The 16,590-nt window shown below is 32.1% G+C and overlaps 1 protein-coding gene across 4 annotated transcripts in view; it reads left to right on the top strand.

The window, feature by feature from the left end:
- The window catches only part of LOC122716679 (GTP-binding protein RAD), a 62,804-nt gene that overhangs the window by 33,506 nt on the left and 12,708 nt on the right, over positions 1 to 16,590 (top strand). For all 4 annotated transcript variants that reach the window (XM_043939996.1, XM_043939993.1, XM_043939994.1 and 1 more), the window contains one exon: positions 7,090 to 7,305. In XM_043939996.1, coding sequence (XP_043795931.1) covers positions 7,090 to 7,305 — 216 coding nt within the window. The remainder of the gene's footprint in view (positions 1 to 7,089; positions 7,306 to 16,590) is intronic.

The raw sequence follows: 16,590 nt of genomic DNA, 5'->3' as shown, positions 1-16,590 counted from the left end.
CTCCCTATTTATTAATAATAAATGCAACAACTTCTCAAAAATCGAGATTTTCGTTACGATCGACTACGTAATAATGGTATCTCGTTAAAACGATCAATCCCCTATATCTATAAATAAAATAAAATTAAACAAATTGTTGCATTCAATCGATAAACTCGAAAGTGTCGACTCGAATTTTATTCACGAAAAAAAAAATCGAATTATACGCTTACGAACGAGGAACGTTCCCCTGCTTTCGCTTCGAGTCGAAAGAATAAAAAAAAAAGGGAAAGAGAGAAGAGGGGAGGGGGGGAAAGAAAGAGAAAAAAAATAGCGCCAATCGATATCGAGTGTTCCGAGCCGCACAAAGGGTGGGTGGAAAATATACCTGGAGCTACCCTTTTTTTCTTTCATCCCCGAAATCTGTGATTTTCTTTTTTTTTTTTTTTGCACGTCGCGAAATACCATATTTACTCGCCTTAAATTCACAGAGGAGGAAATCCCTAATAACTCTATATCTCATATCTGTTCATATCTGTTTTCATACCTGTACCTTATTATTAATTTGCATATCTCGGGTGTCCACTCGTTCCGTGACAGCGACATCCATTCAACGGGTTATCGGCCTGGAAAATCTGTTTTCCATAGAAACTCGAGCTCGAATTAGAATGAGAGGGAAAGAGAGTGAGAGAGAGGAGAGGAGCACTTAAAAGATCGGATGTAATTAAAAACTGAAAGGAGCGGAGGATGGAGGAGGTTCGAGAGAAAAGTGATTCGAATTATTTGTATTTTTCGATTTGAAAAGAAAAGATTTGAAAGTTTAATAAGAAATTCAAATATTATATGATATTCGATAATATTGTGAACGAGTCAATGGAAGATAATAAATCGATCTCATTTTCTGATCATTCACACTTTTTCACTTCAAGAGAGAGAGAGAGAGAGAGAGAGAGAGAGAGAGAGAGAGAGAGAGAGAGAGAAATCGTGGAACAAATAAAATAAATTCAATCAGCAAAAGATTGATCATCTTTCGAAGACGAAGGTTTCAGGCGAGCGACAACAACGCGATTTTCAAAACGCGTTGTACGCCCTGTTAAAGAGATTTGGCAGGCTTCACGGATCGTTTCGAACGTTTAAACGTTTATTAATAGAACGCTGCCTCACCTATTCAATCGCCAACTTCGTACACCTGTACTTTGTTTATGGAACCATCACCGTTTTCTCGTTGCGCGCCGCATACGATCGGCAAAATTTCTAGGAAAATTCGTTTCTCAATTTTCTTCTTGGAGCCTCGATGAAAGAAGATAGAAATTCTCGACATTAAGATAATACGATATAAATTTTATACTTTACGCTTTTAACTTTCTTTCTTTCTTTTTCTTTTTCCTTTTTTGTTATTTATCGTTTAAATTCACTCACGTGACGCGAGAAATTATTGTTGCAGAGAAATCTCATAAAGTGTATCTATTTCCTTTTTAAGAGTTTCTTTCTCACTTCTTCTCTCGAGTTACCCTCTCTCAAGATTACTCTTAAATTCTGTCCACTCGGCCACCAATGTTTAAATTATTCTCAATTTCTTACAAATCCATCTTTTCTTCGTCCTTCTTTCAAAACTTCAATTGCATACTTCGATGTGCACTCTTGAAAAGAAAGATATACATTTTTCGAACTGTATTCCAATAATAAAACAAAACTTCAATTTATATTACAAATACTGCCTGTTCCGCAACAACATATATTCAAACTATGGGCGAAAACGAGAGAGAAAAAAAGACTACTTTCATTCCTTCATTTTTCCAATCAAAATTTTCCCCGATTCTATTCCATATCTCAAATTTCCATACTTCAAAATAATCAAGTTACGAAAGAAAATGAGAGCGGATAGATTTCCAACCAAAAAAAAAATTATCCTTATAACACGGATACACGGACGGTTTGAAAACACGCGTAGTCATGGAAAGAAGAAGAGAAACGTGAGGGGGGTGGGGAGAAAGCGAATCGTCGAGCTGTCTTTGCCTCGTCGATTCGTGCGCGCGAGTGGCGCACGTCCGTTGAGTTTTGCCTGGGCGGGACAAAGGCCGAGGACGGATATCGGTGTTTCGAAGCCGCGAAAGGGAACGCGCGCCGCCTCTCCTTGTTCGAAACGTGTCGCGAACACCCACTCGGCCGTAAATATACATCCAGTTTATCGCGGTTACGTTAAAATGCAACGCTCGCCACGAATCTCGTTCGTTATTCCTGGTGTGGACAGGCCCCTCGATAAGGGGAACAAGTGAGAAATTATAGTTGGACGAGTCACAGTAAATTTCCTAGTTTCGTTACTGATAGAATAATTTTTCTTTTCTTCGTTGTGGAAAAATTAGGATGAAAAATAAAATAAAATTACGTGAAACGATCTTGCATTATAAGCATTATTTTTCTATATGAATATCTTTAGAATCAGAGTTCAATTTCGTTGTTAATAAAATAATTTTTCTTTTCGTCTACTCGTCGAGAGAGTGGAAAAGTTATGTGATGGTTCGGGCTTTAAGTGGGGCCGCGAGATGAGCTCGTTAACCAGCCCGTAGCTTCGTTTAATTTAAGAGAACGAGACTGGGGGACGGAATATTTGGGATCTCGAAACTCTTTCAAACTTGAAAAGGTCAACTTGCCGTCCATCTTTGATTTCTGACTGACATCGAATCGTCATGTTTCGAGTAACAATTATTTGGAATAAAGGAGAGGTGAGAATAGTGGAGGGTGAAAGGAAAAATTAATATTTATGAAAGGAATGAAATAATTATATATAATTAATAATTATAATTATGGATCCATTTCTTACCTTGAACTTTTATTACTATGATTCTTAAACTTGTATGCAATAGTTTGGTTTTAATTTTCTTCAAATGCTGTGATATCTAATATTAAACAACGTATATTAAAAATTATATTAAAAATATTAAACAACGTAATATTAAAAATTGTATCTAAAATTGAATGAAAGTAAAATTGATTATTAAGTTGAAATTTAACGTAAAATGTCCGATAGAGGCGAAATATAAAAACAGAATGATTTGTGAGGATTAAAAATTTGGAAAATTTTTTTATCCTTGATAATTGTAAAATCCACAAGAGAATAATTTTGACGCTTGAATGATGGATATTTACTTCAATATGCAAATTTATTTTCATCGTAAAGCAGGCGTTAATGGCATCCAGTACTTAAAAATTTGTAATTTAAATAACGTCCACAACTTCTCAACTACAATTGATCGTATCGCGAAGCCCAGGAGAGGGAGAGTTCAGCTGTGCAACAGGCTGAAACGGTCGCGTAACTGTTTTCCCTTAAGAAACGTATGCAAAATTCAAGAAATTGCATAAAGTGCTCATCCACCTTCCTCTGCCCTCATTTACATCCTCAAATACACGGAGAAAATGCATTGGAAACAAGGATTTTTACGTGTTATATATTTATATTTGAAACGAGTGGGGAAAAGATTCGAAGCTTTGTAATTTTTCAATTTTTTCTTTTTTTTTTTTAAACCTCAATCTTTCGGTTTATTTAAATTTCAAAACTTTCGAAACGTACGAATCTGGAAATGTTTACACTCAAATTCAAATATTAATTCAATAAACAGAGAATTTTTTCGAAATTTACGAAGGATCGAAATATAAAGATATTAAGATTCATTTGTTTATTTATTTCTTTTTTTTTTTTTTCGTTTGTTCGTGATTTAAACTGATTTAACCCACTTTCGTATTTGCATGCAGGATGTCAGTTTCAGATGTTCGATGTACTTGCTGTGTTTCCAATAAGCCATTATCGAGAGCGAACCCGTCGATACATGATGTGAATTCTACAGACTAACTAGGGTGTAACTATCAGACTGCGATTTTAACATAAAATGCATGTATATTAATAAGAATCAAATACCGTGTATATTTATACGAAAAATTATATTTCGTGTTCGATCGAATTGAAAATTAATACGCGGAGAAATAGATTGTTTAATGGTTTTGATGTTTTAAATTTTCAAATTCTTTTTTTTTTTTTTTTTTTCTTATTTAATTACAATGCGTAGAAAAATCTGTAACAGGTTTTATAATATAACATGAAAAAATCGTTGGAATTTTTAAATGCGGTTATTGTTTGATTATCAAAAGCCACGAGCAGATTTCCCGGTGTTTGCACTGGAATTCAATTTTGATATTCAATTGACATATCATGTGCATATATTCCCACACGTGCATTACATCGAGTTAAGTAAATTTGACTCGTGGGCTTTCGTGGGTATTATTTTATCATTAATTTTCCATTCGATTATTCAATACATGGAAATTTAGCCTATCAATGTATATTTTATCATTTGTTTTCAAATGAAAACTTAGTAAAATAATTGGAGAATTTTTCATGAAAAAAATTTCAGTGAAAAAAAAAATATTTTTTTACAGTTATACAGAAATATAAATATAAACTTAATCCGTTTTCTTAACTATTTACAGATGAATCCATCCAATTCGTTAATAAATAAATAATTAATTTAAAAAAGAATTTTTTCAACGACGAGCGAATCGAGATTTCACGGAATATCGAAATATTTAATAACTTTTGTCGTCCTCGTCGTCGTTAATTTCCTTGCCAATCTCAGACGCCCGTGAAACGATTCGTCTCATTATTATTAGCGAATTGCGCGACCACGCATATCGATCGACCGTATCTGCCCTGAAATTCCGTAACTGCGCATTTCGCAGGACCACATGTGGATATCGACTTTTACTTCGTAACGTTTCTCCGCTAACGACAACGTTTATTCGATTATTAACCACCGATTCCTTCCATATTTTCATTTTTCGCACTCGAATTTTCCGGCCAACCAACTGACGAATTACGTAGTAGATTTCCTCTTTTTCTGATTCATCTATTTTCTAACATCGCATATTTTTAACCACCGCATCATTTTTTTTAATTTTGGACTAGAGATAAATATCGTTAAATAAAAATTGATGACAGTTGTCTCGTGTTTTCTGATTTTTTATTTAGTTATTTTGTATTTATGTATTATATGTTTTTTTTGTAATGTGAGGAAGTGTACGTGTTGAGAGATAAAAAAAAATTCAAATTTTAGTCTTTTTATATATATATATATTATTATTTAATAGAGAAGAAAAATCTATTATTTTTAGAGAGAGAGAGTTTTTCTTTTGAATCTAAAATATTTCTATTTTTCAAATTTTCAAATTCTTTTCCAGTTCCAGAGATGCAATAAACTTTTTTTTTCATTTCATTTCATTTCTTTGAACAAATTCACGAAACGCCCACGAGAAGGCGTTAGCACGAATCTTGCATTTCAAAGACACACGTGTAAATTGAATTTTACGTATCAGTCGCGAGTTCATCCTTTCGTAGACAATTTCGAATTTACCTCGCAATTAAGTCGACCTTACACCTTAATTCGACGAGTAGAGATTGCGGAGTTAGTGTTCCATTTAATTTCGGTACCACTATTCGTCATATAAGACTACAATTCAGTTTACGAACTACCGGATGGCTTGCATAACGGTTCCCATTTATTTAGAGCGTGTTTTTAGGTTAGGTTTGAAACGAGGCAGAAAGCGATATTGTCGAGTCTTCATATTTTTCCTTTGATAAGCATATCCTTTCTTGTGGGACCGTATTTCTATTCCATGTGTTATACTAATGTTTTCACAAAGATTTATTGAAAGTATAGTAACTTATATTTGAAATGACAAGTAAAGGTTTTTTGTTCGATCGATTTGTCGATGTAAATAACAATAGAAATTAAGCTTTCATTGTATATTTATTCCGAATCATCAAAATATTTGCATGAAAAGATTTCTATAAAAAAATAATTTTAATCTCGATACGTATTTTTATTTTCCATTTATATAAATAATTCTTAAATTCTTAAATTCTTAAAACCAAATGGAATATATTCAACGATAGAATAAATAAACAGTTATTATAATTTTGGGACGAGTAAAATCGAAATTCAGAACGATCTTTTCTCTTCTCAAAAGATTTATACTTATTTCCTTGAATTCTTTTCGCGGTATCGAATACGAGCACAGGTGGCCGTGACCCAATAATTCGTCTCGTTAATCATGTATTTTTATCATTTCATTTATTTACAAATAAACGGAAAAGAAAGAATTTCGTTTCGTTAGATAAACCAATAATTTCATGAATATTTAATGATATTTTAGCCTCGAAACGTAAACGAGAAGCCTCGTATTTATTTATTTGCACCGCTCTTCTCTCCCTCTTTACTTTTATTTTTCATTTTCAACTATAAAATAATATATATATATATATACAAACTCGAACGATTTCTACGAAATCGATATTTATATCCTATCGAATAATTTACCGCGCGATTCGACTTGTTCATGACATTCTTATGTTTAAATTATCGTTTCGATTTTGAATTTAAAATAAATTAATTTCAATTAAAAACTTCTTTTTAAATCGAATTGTTAACTTTTGAATAGAAAAATTATAATATACGACAACATAACGACAACATTGTACAAATTGATATTATTACAAGGAAATATTAGAAAGTATCTTCAAATGTAAAATTTAATAAATAATACGATAAGTAGTAATTATTTAATTTAAATGTTCGTTCGTATTATTTATTCGAGGTTATTCATTTATTTAATGAATACCTATTTCAAAAGACGAGAGTCCATTAATTCCCATTTTTCTTACCTTTATTTCGAAAATAAATGAAAAGGCAGTTGAATATCTGCAGATATTCTCGTCTCATTTCGAAAATATTAATTCCTCGAATTACTTTTCTCTCTTTCTCTCTCTCTTTCTCTCCCACGTAATTTAATCTTTGCTTTCCAAATCACGAAGGATATCGTTCAAGCGTTTATTCGCTTGGACGAGAAACGTGATAAAATTCGAATCTAAAACTTCTTACCTTCCTTACCTTTCCTCCAATAATTTAATTCCTCTCGAATCTCAAATCTCCCCATTTGTTTCATTTTCGTTGAAAAATAATTTTCAAAAATTATCAATTCTTTTTCTCAAATTCCCCAAATTCCGAAAACAATTGAAAGCAACAAAATAATTATAAATATATTTTCCCTTTCGTGTTACAGGTATCATCAACAGGGGCGATTCGTTCAGAAGAAGAAGATCACGATCGAACTCGCTCGCACCCACGGATCCTGAAGGCGAGGAAAAGAATTCGGTTCCTGCGAAAGAGATCACCTCGTACACGGTCGCTATACTCGGCGCTAGGGGTGTCGGAAAAACCGCCCTGATCAGCCAATTTATGACCAGCGAATGTATAAACGCGTACGATAGGCAAAGAGGTAAGTGACGCTAATCTCTCTCTCTCTCTCTCTCTCTCTCTCTCACGAAAATTCGTGATATTGTATACCAATAACAACTCGACGAAAGCGAAACGAATATATCGAGTAAATTTATATCGATGGAAATTTATAGCTTAACGTTATTATCGTATACAGCTTTATCTTCGGTTCTCGATCATCGAAAATATTGNTCTCTCTCTCTCTCTCTCTCTCTCTCTCGAAAATTCGTGATATTGTATACCAATAACAACTCGACGAAAGCGAAACGAATAGATCGAGTAAATTTATATCGATGGAAATTTATAGCTTAACGTTATTATCGTATACAGTTTTATCTTCGAATAAAATCATCATCGAAAATATTGGATAAGAACGAGAGATCGAGTTCGAAAATTAAATTCGTTCTCGCGATTCTTCAGGTGGAAGCGTCACGTAGGAACGAGCGTGTTTGATAGATAACAGAAAGAGTTACTTGTTATCACTCATTAACACAATTTTCGTGTCAACGATGATAATAGACGATGCGAGTATATTAGACAGGTGCTATTTGTCTTGGGTCAATTACACGGGGAATGGATTTGCGACTTTTTATCGCAGAATGTCAGATTCTGTGTTTTATGGATGATTAATCGCGTCATGTCGTGTCGTGTGTTTAAATTGACTCGATATTAAAGTGGTAATTATTTATCATAGATACAGATGTAGATATATTTTAAATAAAAAAGATACTGATGATTATTTTACGTAACGATCGCTTGCACGTAATATCACGAGCGTGAAAGATTAAAACAGCAAACTTTCTAATAGAAACGTTACATTTAATCTATTTATTTTCTAGAGAGAGAGAGAGAGAGAGAGAGAGAGAGAGAGAGAGAGAGAGAAAAAATAAATTCAGTTCTATTAGCTTTCCAATTTCAATGTCAAACATAAGCTAATGAATAATGAAAACGAAATCTTGACAAGACATTTATATTCGTCTCGTGTGGATTTCCTCGCTTGTTTTTCCAAAGCTCGTGTGTGGTCAGCCGAGGAACGAGCGCGAGACAAACGTGATTCATCGCGACTTTATTTCGCGCGAGAGAGTTTCTGAGCCGTGTCAATGGTCCAAAGTCGATGTACACACCGTCTTCCGTTCTGTTATTTCGTCGCGATGCGTCGAAATCTCGGAAATCGTATCCGGAAATATCCGCGTGTCGCAACCAAATTTCTCTGCATCAAGCCACGTCGAAAATAGAAATTACGAATTTGATGGACCCGATATACGTATGCGACTTTTGTGGCTAAACACGTGAAGCGACGAATTTGATATTTGCCTCGCAATAAAGATGTGATATGGAGAAGAGTAATGTTCGAAGGGAAGAGCGTGAAATTGAAATTCACGATATTCGTGACAAATATTGAAATATTCGAAATAGAAAATATACGAAAATAGTTTTGTTTTTTTTTTTTTAATTTTCGAAGCGTTGAAAGTCTGTACGAAGTTGTCAGGAAGATTCTTTTATGTCACGAGTTTTCTACAAAAATTTATAATTAAAAAAATAAATTTGGAAAATTTGGAAATTTTTAAATCTTCGCTAATTTTCTTTTTCTTTTTCTTTTAAAGTATATTTACAATTTTATTGTTCGAACATGTGTCTTTCAAAAGCCGTTTTCATTCTATCGTAATATGTAAATTTAAATTTAATGGGCTGTTACTAAATTTAGTAGAATTGAGGATTTTATATTCCTCTAGGGTTTTCCATACCCAATCCTGGCTTATTTCTACGTGGGTTTAAGCTTTTCAATTTGTAGGATTTTATACATATATTACATTTATATATACGATTCCCAATTGGCTCGAGCTTTCTCTCTTCTATATTTAAATAATAAAATATTTATAACGTTCGTTCAATTTATGAAGAATAATTTAAAATAAATGGTCGAAACGCACGTGAAGAGGGGGAGAAATTACTTTCGTTACTAGATAGAAACTTTCGTCAAATTAACTTTTCCTTCAATCTCGAGAATCTCTCCATACCTCATCTTTCCAATTCCTAACTAAACGCATTTCGTTATTCTTATTTATTTCATCCTCCTTAATAATTCCACTCCGCGAATTCCGTTCCAATAATTTCTTTATCTCGTCGGCTATAATACCAACAACAAATATCGCGATCTTCTCGAATCCACCCAAAAAGATCCGATACCAAAGATAAATAAACGATTAAATCAACGGATCACGTAAGACACCTACATAAGCCACGTGAAATTGTTAAAACTCCTACATACACACACACGTACACACGTATACGTTCCATATCTATACGCAATCTCCTCTTTCACTTCCTCTCCACGCCCACCAATCCCCCTCCATTCGTCCCCCTCTCCGTCCCACGAAGAGAACAATGTTTCCCTTCCCTTCCCTAATGAAAATCGTACACACGTACAATGGGACAAAAGCTGGGGGAAAATCTGGTGAAACTCGGTGAAACGGTAGCGATAATAGAGGCACAATGGGAAGTCGGTACGGGATCCGTTCCCGATTCGAGTCTCCCGGAATAACTCGGTTGACGAAAATAAACGAAATGGTTTACAGTTTCTCTCTCTCTCTCTTTCTCTTTCTCTTTCTCTCGACGCAACTCACTCTTCGTATCCGATTAACAGCCCTTGGCCAAGAAATACCCGAGGGGCCTGCTACGTGACTGGAAACGCGTACGCGTTTTCCATTCGTGCGAATCTAGGGAAATTTGTCGTTACGTTGCCGCGTGTGGTAACGTTCCATTCGCTCGGTTTCGAGCAACGCGTAAGGTAAACTTTCGATAATTTGTGTAACGTTCGACGAGAGTTCGTTGATGTGCGATTCATCTAAATTATTATTAACGTCGGTTTCGAATTTTGATCGAGGCAGAAATGCTGACTCGATCTTTCTCGAGGTGTAAAAGGATTGGAAATTTTTTTTTTTATTCGAGATAAAGATAAATTAAAGAAAGAAATTTTGAGGAAAATATAAAGGATTATATATAATATCAACAGATCGTATTTTTTTTTTTTTCGAAAAGTGCGAGTCATTCCTCTTGTAAAAGAGTTTGAAATTTTTTATTCGAGATAGAAATAAATCGGAAATGGAATATACGAAGAGTAAAGATGAATCTTCGTTCATAAAACGATAAATTTTCGAAAATGCACGAGGAAAAGAAAAATTAGGGATATTTGAAAAGAGTCACGCTGATAAATTTGTTTTATCGACATTTTCGCCAATTTATTACAACGATCGACCATCTATTTTTTTATTATTATATTTCCAGCAAAATACATTCTTATGGATGTTTAGATGGAAATATATTCTCTGGAAATTTGTTTTTCCAAAAATATGTCTATAATCAGATATTTTCAAACGTTTCATTATTCCAAATAATAAAGTTTAAAAATGGAAATTAAAATTATATCTGGGTGTTTGCGTTTAATTTATTATTATTGGTGAATAATAATAATATCAAGAAATTATATTGCACATTTTATACGTTGAATATAAATATATATTATATTACTGTAATAAATTTATCATCAAAACGTGTGAGAAAATATTTGACTTGCATAGATGATAATTATTCAAAACAAGAATTATGATTTTCAGAATAATGTTATTATTGGAACATTTTAAAGATAATGAACGATAATTATCATTTTCAAAGTCAATATAAGAGTTACAATTTTTTTTTTTAAATTGACATATGGAACAATTAGTATTCAATCGCGAATCATGATTTGTTTAAAAATTCCTTTCTAAATATTCTGTATCGTATCGTAGCAATAATAAAGGTACGAGTATTAGAGTTACATGAAATTTCAATAAGAAGATTAGATCGAAATTAATTTATCCAAGCTCGTAAAAGCATATGCTTGTATATATTTCGAAACGGTGTACATATTGAAGTATAGTTAGCAAAAACCTCGAGAGAATTAATCTCTGATCGAATGTTACCTCATCTACGTCTCTAACTACAAAAAAAAAAAGCTGGGAAATTTCAAAGCATAATCGAACAACTAAGCTATTTCTATATATATATATATATATTTTTATATAGCATATAATATTTTCAATATCAATTTATTCAAAATGAAGTCCTTTATAGAAATTTGTCACTTCAAATTTTCCATTTATTCTTTTCATATTTTTTTATATGGAATTTTGTATGGAAAATTTTCAGTTTTTATCACTCATTCGCGATTCTCCTTCGCTTTTCTATATTTATCTCTTATATTTTTCTATATTTATCTCTCGATCGACAGGTTCTTTTTTTTTTTTTTTTTTTTTTTTTTTTTTTTTTAACGAAATTTTTGATACTCGATGTAAAAAAGGATGAATTTCAACTGGCACGAATTTTTTTTCTTCTCTTTATTAATATTATCAACACGGATAACGCCTCGCCTATTATTAATTTTTCCCAATGCCACGCAAGTATAATAAATCTCTTAAGTCTCTCGAGCAGCGAGTGCATTTACGATCCGTCACAAATCGTAACAAGCAAACCATCTGTCATTCAAACGTTACGAATGACCCAATTAACAATATGCCCTGTCCTTGCTTTACTTGTTATCTTCTGCCTGTATTAATCTTCATCAATCTAACTTAATCATTTCGAATTCTCGAAACTCGAACGATTCTTTCTTCCGAAAGAAAAATTTCCTTCCAAATTATTTTTCCAAGTCGCGTTTCAATACTCCACTCTTTTTGGTAAATTTTTGAATTAAAAAAAAATTTAAATATTTATTTACAAGTAAAAACAATATAATATTAAAAATTTGAATATAAAAAAATTAATATTTTATTAATATTTTATTAGATAATTTAATTAATAACAACGTTGTAATAATTGATAATTTAATAAGTTTAAATTTTATTTTAATAAATAAATAAAGTAAGAAAACAGAATTAATATTCCTCTAATAAAAACAATTAATATTATAAAAATATATATATTGAATTTAGTAGGAGTTGCAATATAAATTGAACGAATAATTAAACGAATTAATAAAATCAATCTGAAACGATCCTTACGAAAAAAAATCAATTCCAAATTGATATCCATTCGCCAATTATCATCGAGAAATCAAAATTTTCTCCTTCGAAAACTTGGTATGTAACGACAAGTGAAACGTTGTCCCTCGAGACAATTCGAATAACAGGGGAGTCTAGAAGGATATCTGGGTCGAGGACCCTCTGTCCAAGCCAGATCACGTGAAACATCGTCCTGACGATCGAGTTTACTTTCCATCCAGTGTAACAACCTCACAATATATATATATACACACACCGCACTATAGTTACTATACTATAGCCAACCAAGTATTTTACCCCACGCCACGACGGGTTATCACGAAATTGCTTGCGAGTTTCTCGTCCCTTTTCTCGTCATTGTCCTTCCCTTCTTGCAGGACGCGTATTTATAGTCGGTTTCTTCGAGCTTTTAGATAAAGGAGAGGGTTTAGGCGAAAAAAAGAAAGAAACGTGACGTTAAGCGTTCTTTGGTTTGCTTCGGAGAGAGAATTTTACGCGTGGAGAAAGTATGAAGGAAATCAAGTGGAAAGAAGAATACAATTTATGAATTATAGAAGAGAGCATCTCGAATTATTTTTGGAGTGGGATCAGAGATGTTTTTTAATAATTTCAATATTTAATAATAAAAGAAGTGTTGTGGAGTTAGGAAATAATCGAAAAGATCAAAGTATTTATTTTTTTCCATTTGGAAACTTCGTAGAAATTGCTACTGTTTTCGAAAAATTTTATTGCTGCTCATCGTTCTGATTTATTTGTTAAGCTGGTAGTTTATCAGAAACTTCCTTTTTTTTCTTCTTCTGTACATTTTGTAGGATATAATTTTGAATTTTGAATCTCGAATCGGAACGAAATTATACATTTTCATTCTTTCCTCGTGTAATTTAAAAAAAATCGGATTTTCATGTCTCCAGAGATCCTCTGGATTCCAGATCTTTTTCTCTCTCTCTCTCTTTCTCTCTCTTTCCACTGTTTAACTTTCCTCGAATTATTAATTCCTTAATAATAATTCTTATATCCGGATTCAAGACGATTCGTTTCTATTCTAACTGAGTTTAATTTATTAAATCAAGTTACGCGCGAATCCATGAATTTTGAATAGACGAATCAAATCCAATCGACTTGTGCAAACTTTTACTCGACTTGGAAGCAATGAATTTCCACCAGCAAATATCATTTCCATAACGATTATTTCTTCCATTACTGCGTTCAACCAAATTTGAAATTTCCTCCATCTGCAAAATTATGATAGTTGAATTAAAGTAATTTACTATTTCGAAATATTAGTGTTATAAAAGAAATAGAATACGTGACGTATATATTTATAGTGAATCTATGAAGCTCTCGAGAGGATATATATCTTAAATAGAATTTTCTTTTCCAAAGAATGAGGAATATTGATTTAAATTCTTTATACGATTTTGAATTTGGAACACATTATATCATATATATATATATATATTGTTGTTTAATTTTGGCTCGATTAATAATGCAATTAATCGTTATCGTAATACATTATTAAATTAGAAAGGTAAATTACATTTATCCGTTTATTTGTGATTCATGTATTATGTATATAATGCCCTATTACCATGATTAATATTATTATACCATTGTCGTTAATCTATTCAAACATTGCTCGCGTTATTTTATCCCAAAAATATTTCTTTTTCTTATTTCTAATAAATGCAACGATATCTTGATCTATCGCTTGGATCTGATAATATTCATCAATTCAGAGATATTATTATTAGATTCGATACGCAAGTCGGGAAAAATTGATGAAAGACCAATTTTTAACTGGTTTAAAAATTTCGAATCTTACTTAAATTAAAAAATATACTCGAATAACATTTATCACATTTAATTACATTTAAGCTATTACAATTCGTATCCAATTTTCATGTAACCTACGATTATCCGTAATTATTATTACACGTTCAGAATTATCGAGGTAAACTTTAATTAAATTTTCCTCAACGCTATTACTTACTTTTTTTAATTGCGACTAAAAGAAAGTTGCGCGACAACCGATTTGGAAAGGATGTAAAAAAGAACGTAGAATCGTTCCTTTGCCAAGTAACAAAAACCAATGCGGGGAAGAATAAATCTTGCTCGTCCCAGATCCGAAAAATACGATTTTGGCCGGCCCCTTTCGCGGATCCTTGGCGTCCGCCTGTCGCTCTGCATCCTGCGCCGTAATATCACCGGAAACACGTATGTTTGAAGAAGGACACTAACTCGAGAAACTGTCTGAAAATTAAATGAAATTAATAAAACAATTTTTTCAAACGGAGAATAAATTTAAAATGTCGAAGTAGTACGACATTGAGATTAATCAGACGTTTAAACAACAATTTTCTCTCGATTAATCAATATATATATATATTATTATTTTCTACCTCTTATTTCTATTGATTTCTCTCTAAAAAAAATTTGGTTACATTGCAAATCCGCAGAGTTTAATTTTTCTCGATAAACGTTTCTTTAAATTAATTTCTCCATTTCTTTTCAACGATCAATCGTCTCATTGGACGAAACCGATAATCTCGACCATCGACGTCGAGATTATCACGCACAGTCATATACTCGGTTTGAAGCGATCGACGGGCGGGCAAACATTGGAGAGGATAATTAGCGGTGAGCGTCGGGCGGCGATCGATCGCCCCTAAACAAAATTATAAATGGACACTGGCCACTGATCGCACGGCATATCATATCTTCTGGTCTCGCTTTAATCCTGGCCTAACAAATCGTTGCGCGTCGGATTACGATGAAGTGCACGATAAACGGCACGACGACCCCGAATCATCCCGATCGATGATAAAAGCGCGTCTCTTTGTCCGTTTAAGTTTTATCTGAAAGGTATACGGAGAAATTGATTTATATGTAGACACGTAGATATTTGGAATAAATGAATGAGAGATTGATGTGTATCGATTAAAAATTAGTAAAAGTGTGGAGAGAAATCTATTTATACGGATAAATGTGATTAAATAATAAATTAGTTAAAAGGAGAGAAATTGATTTATAGAGAGATTAATGATAAATTTGTGTGTAGAGAGTGATAAAAAATATGGAGAAATTGATTTATTTACAGATGTGGGTACAAATGTGTTAAATAAAAATGAGTAGAAATTGATGGATTTATTTATTCACGGATGTGTATGAAATAAAAAAAGATTGTTAAAAAATGAAATTTTTATGGATATATGAGAATTTTTTTGAGGTTAACCAATCTCTTTAAAAAGGAAATGACGATATTTGAGTATTAAGTATATTAACATTCAACGTATGGAAATTCGTTGGAAGGAATTTTGTTAAAGTTAGTTTCTCTGTTTTTGATGTTTCGTGTTTTTGAGTTTACCTTTGATACTCGTTTAGACATATCTAACCGAGTTGTTGAGAAAGGAGTAATTTTCTAACGAGTCTAATTTCAGTGAATTCTGCAAATTCCTTTCGAAATAACGTTATTAGCGAAATTTTATGTAAATTATATATGAATTTTATAACTTACAATTTTGTGTAATTAGTTAACAACAAATTGTGAAAAAGGTTTTTTTTATCAATTTTCTCGGGAAATTTTTACCGCAAATTTATTTTGTTCAAACAGCATGACGGATAACACGGACGGAGAATATCAAAGTAGATTGCGAACGAATAACAAGTATATTTAATTCAATATCAGGCTTTAATGGATTGTGCGCTGGAAGATAATATTATAAGTATATATAAATGGTATAGAATTAATACTATTACTTAAAATTGGATATCAATAGATTGTCGAAACATTTTATGAGCTATTTGTGTTATATAAAACAAAAGAATTAAATTACACGGAACAAAACAAACGGTTATAATATGAAACGAATAAAAATTTCTTACTCATTTATTATTTTTTCACGTGAAATTTTAATTTCAATGAAATATCCACGAAAATGACCATATACGCATGTAATAATTTCAATAATACTTTAATATAATTATCATTATTAACTCACGTGTCTGATTCCCCGTAATCGGATTGAAAATTAATTAATACGCGATATATTGCTCACCACGTTATCAATCATATAATAAATCGAGTATTTTCAAATTTTCCTCTGAAAATTTTCGAGTAATTAATCAAGCTATCAATTTTTCCCGCTTTTCAAATAAGCGAGCCATCACTTCGAATATTAAAAAAAAAAAAAAAAAAAATACAATATTTTTTAATTTCTTTAAAATAATCGCGAATCAGATCAATTGTG

The sequence above is a fragment of the Apis laboriosa genome, unplaced genomic scaffold (genome assembly GCF_014066325.1).
Source record: "Apis laboriosa isolate Shangri-la unplaced genomic scaffold, ASM1406632v1 scaffold47_cov149, whole genome shotgun sequence".
In the NCBI taxonomy this organism is placed as follows: domain Eukaryota; kingdom Metazoa; phylum Arthropoda; class Insecta; order Hymenoptera; family Apidae; genus Apis; species Apis laboriosa.
This window is presented reverse-complemented; position numbering and strand designations above follow the sequence as displayed.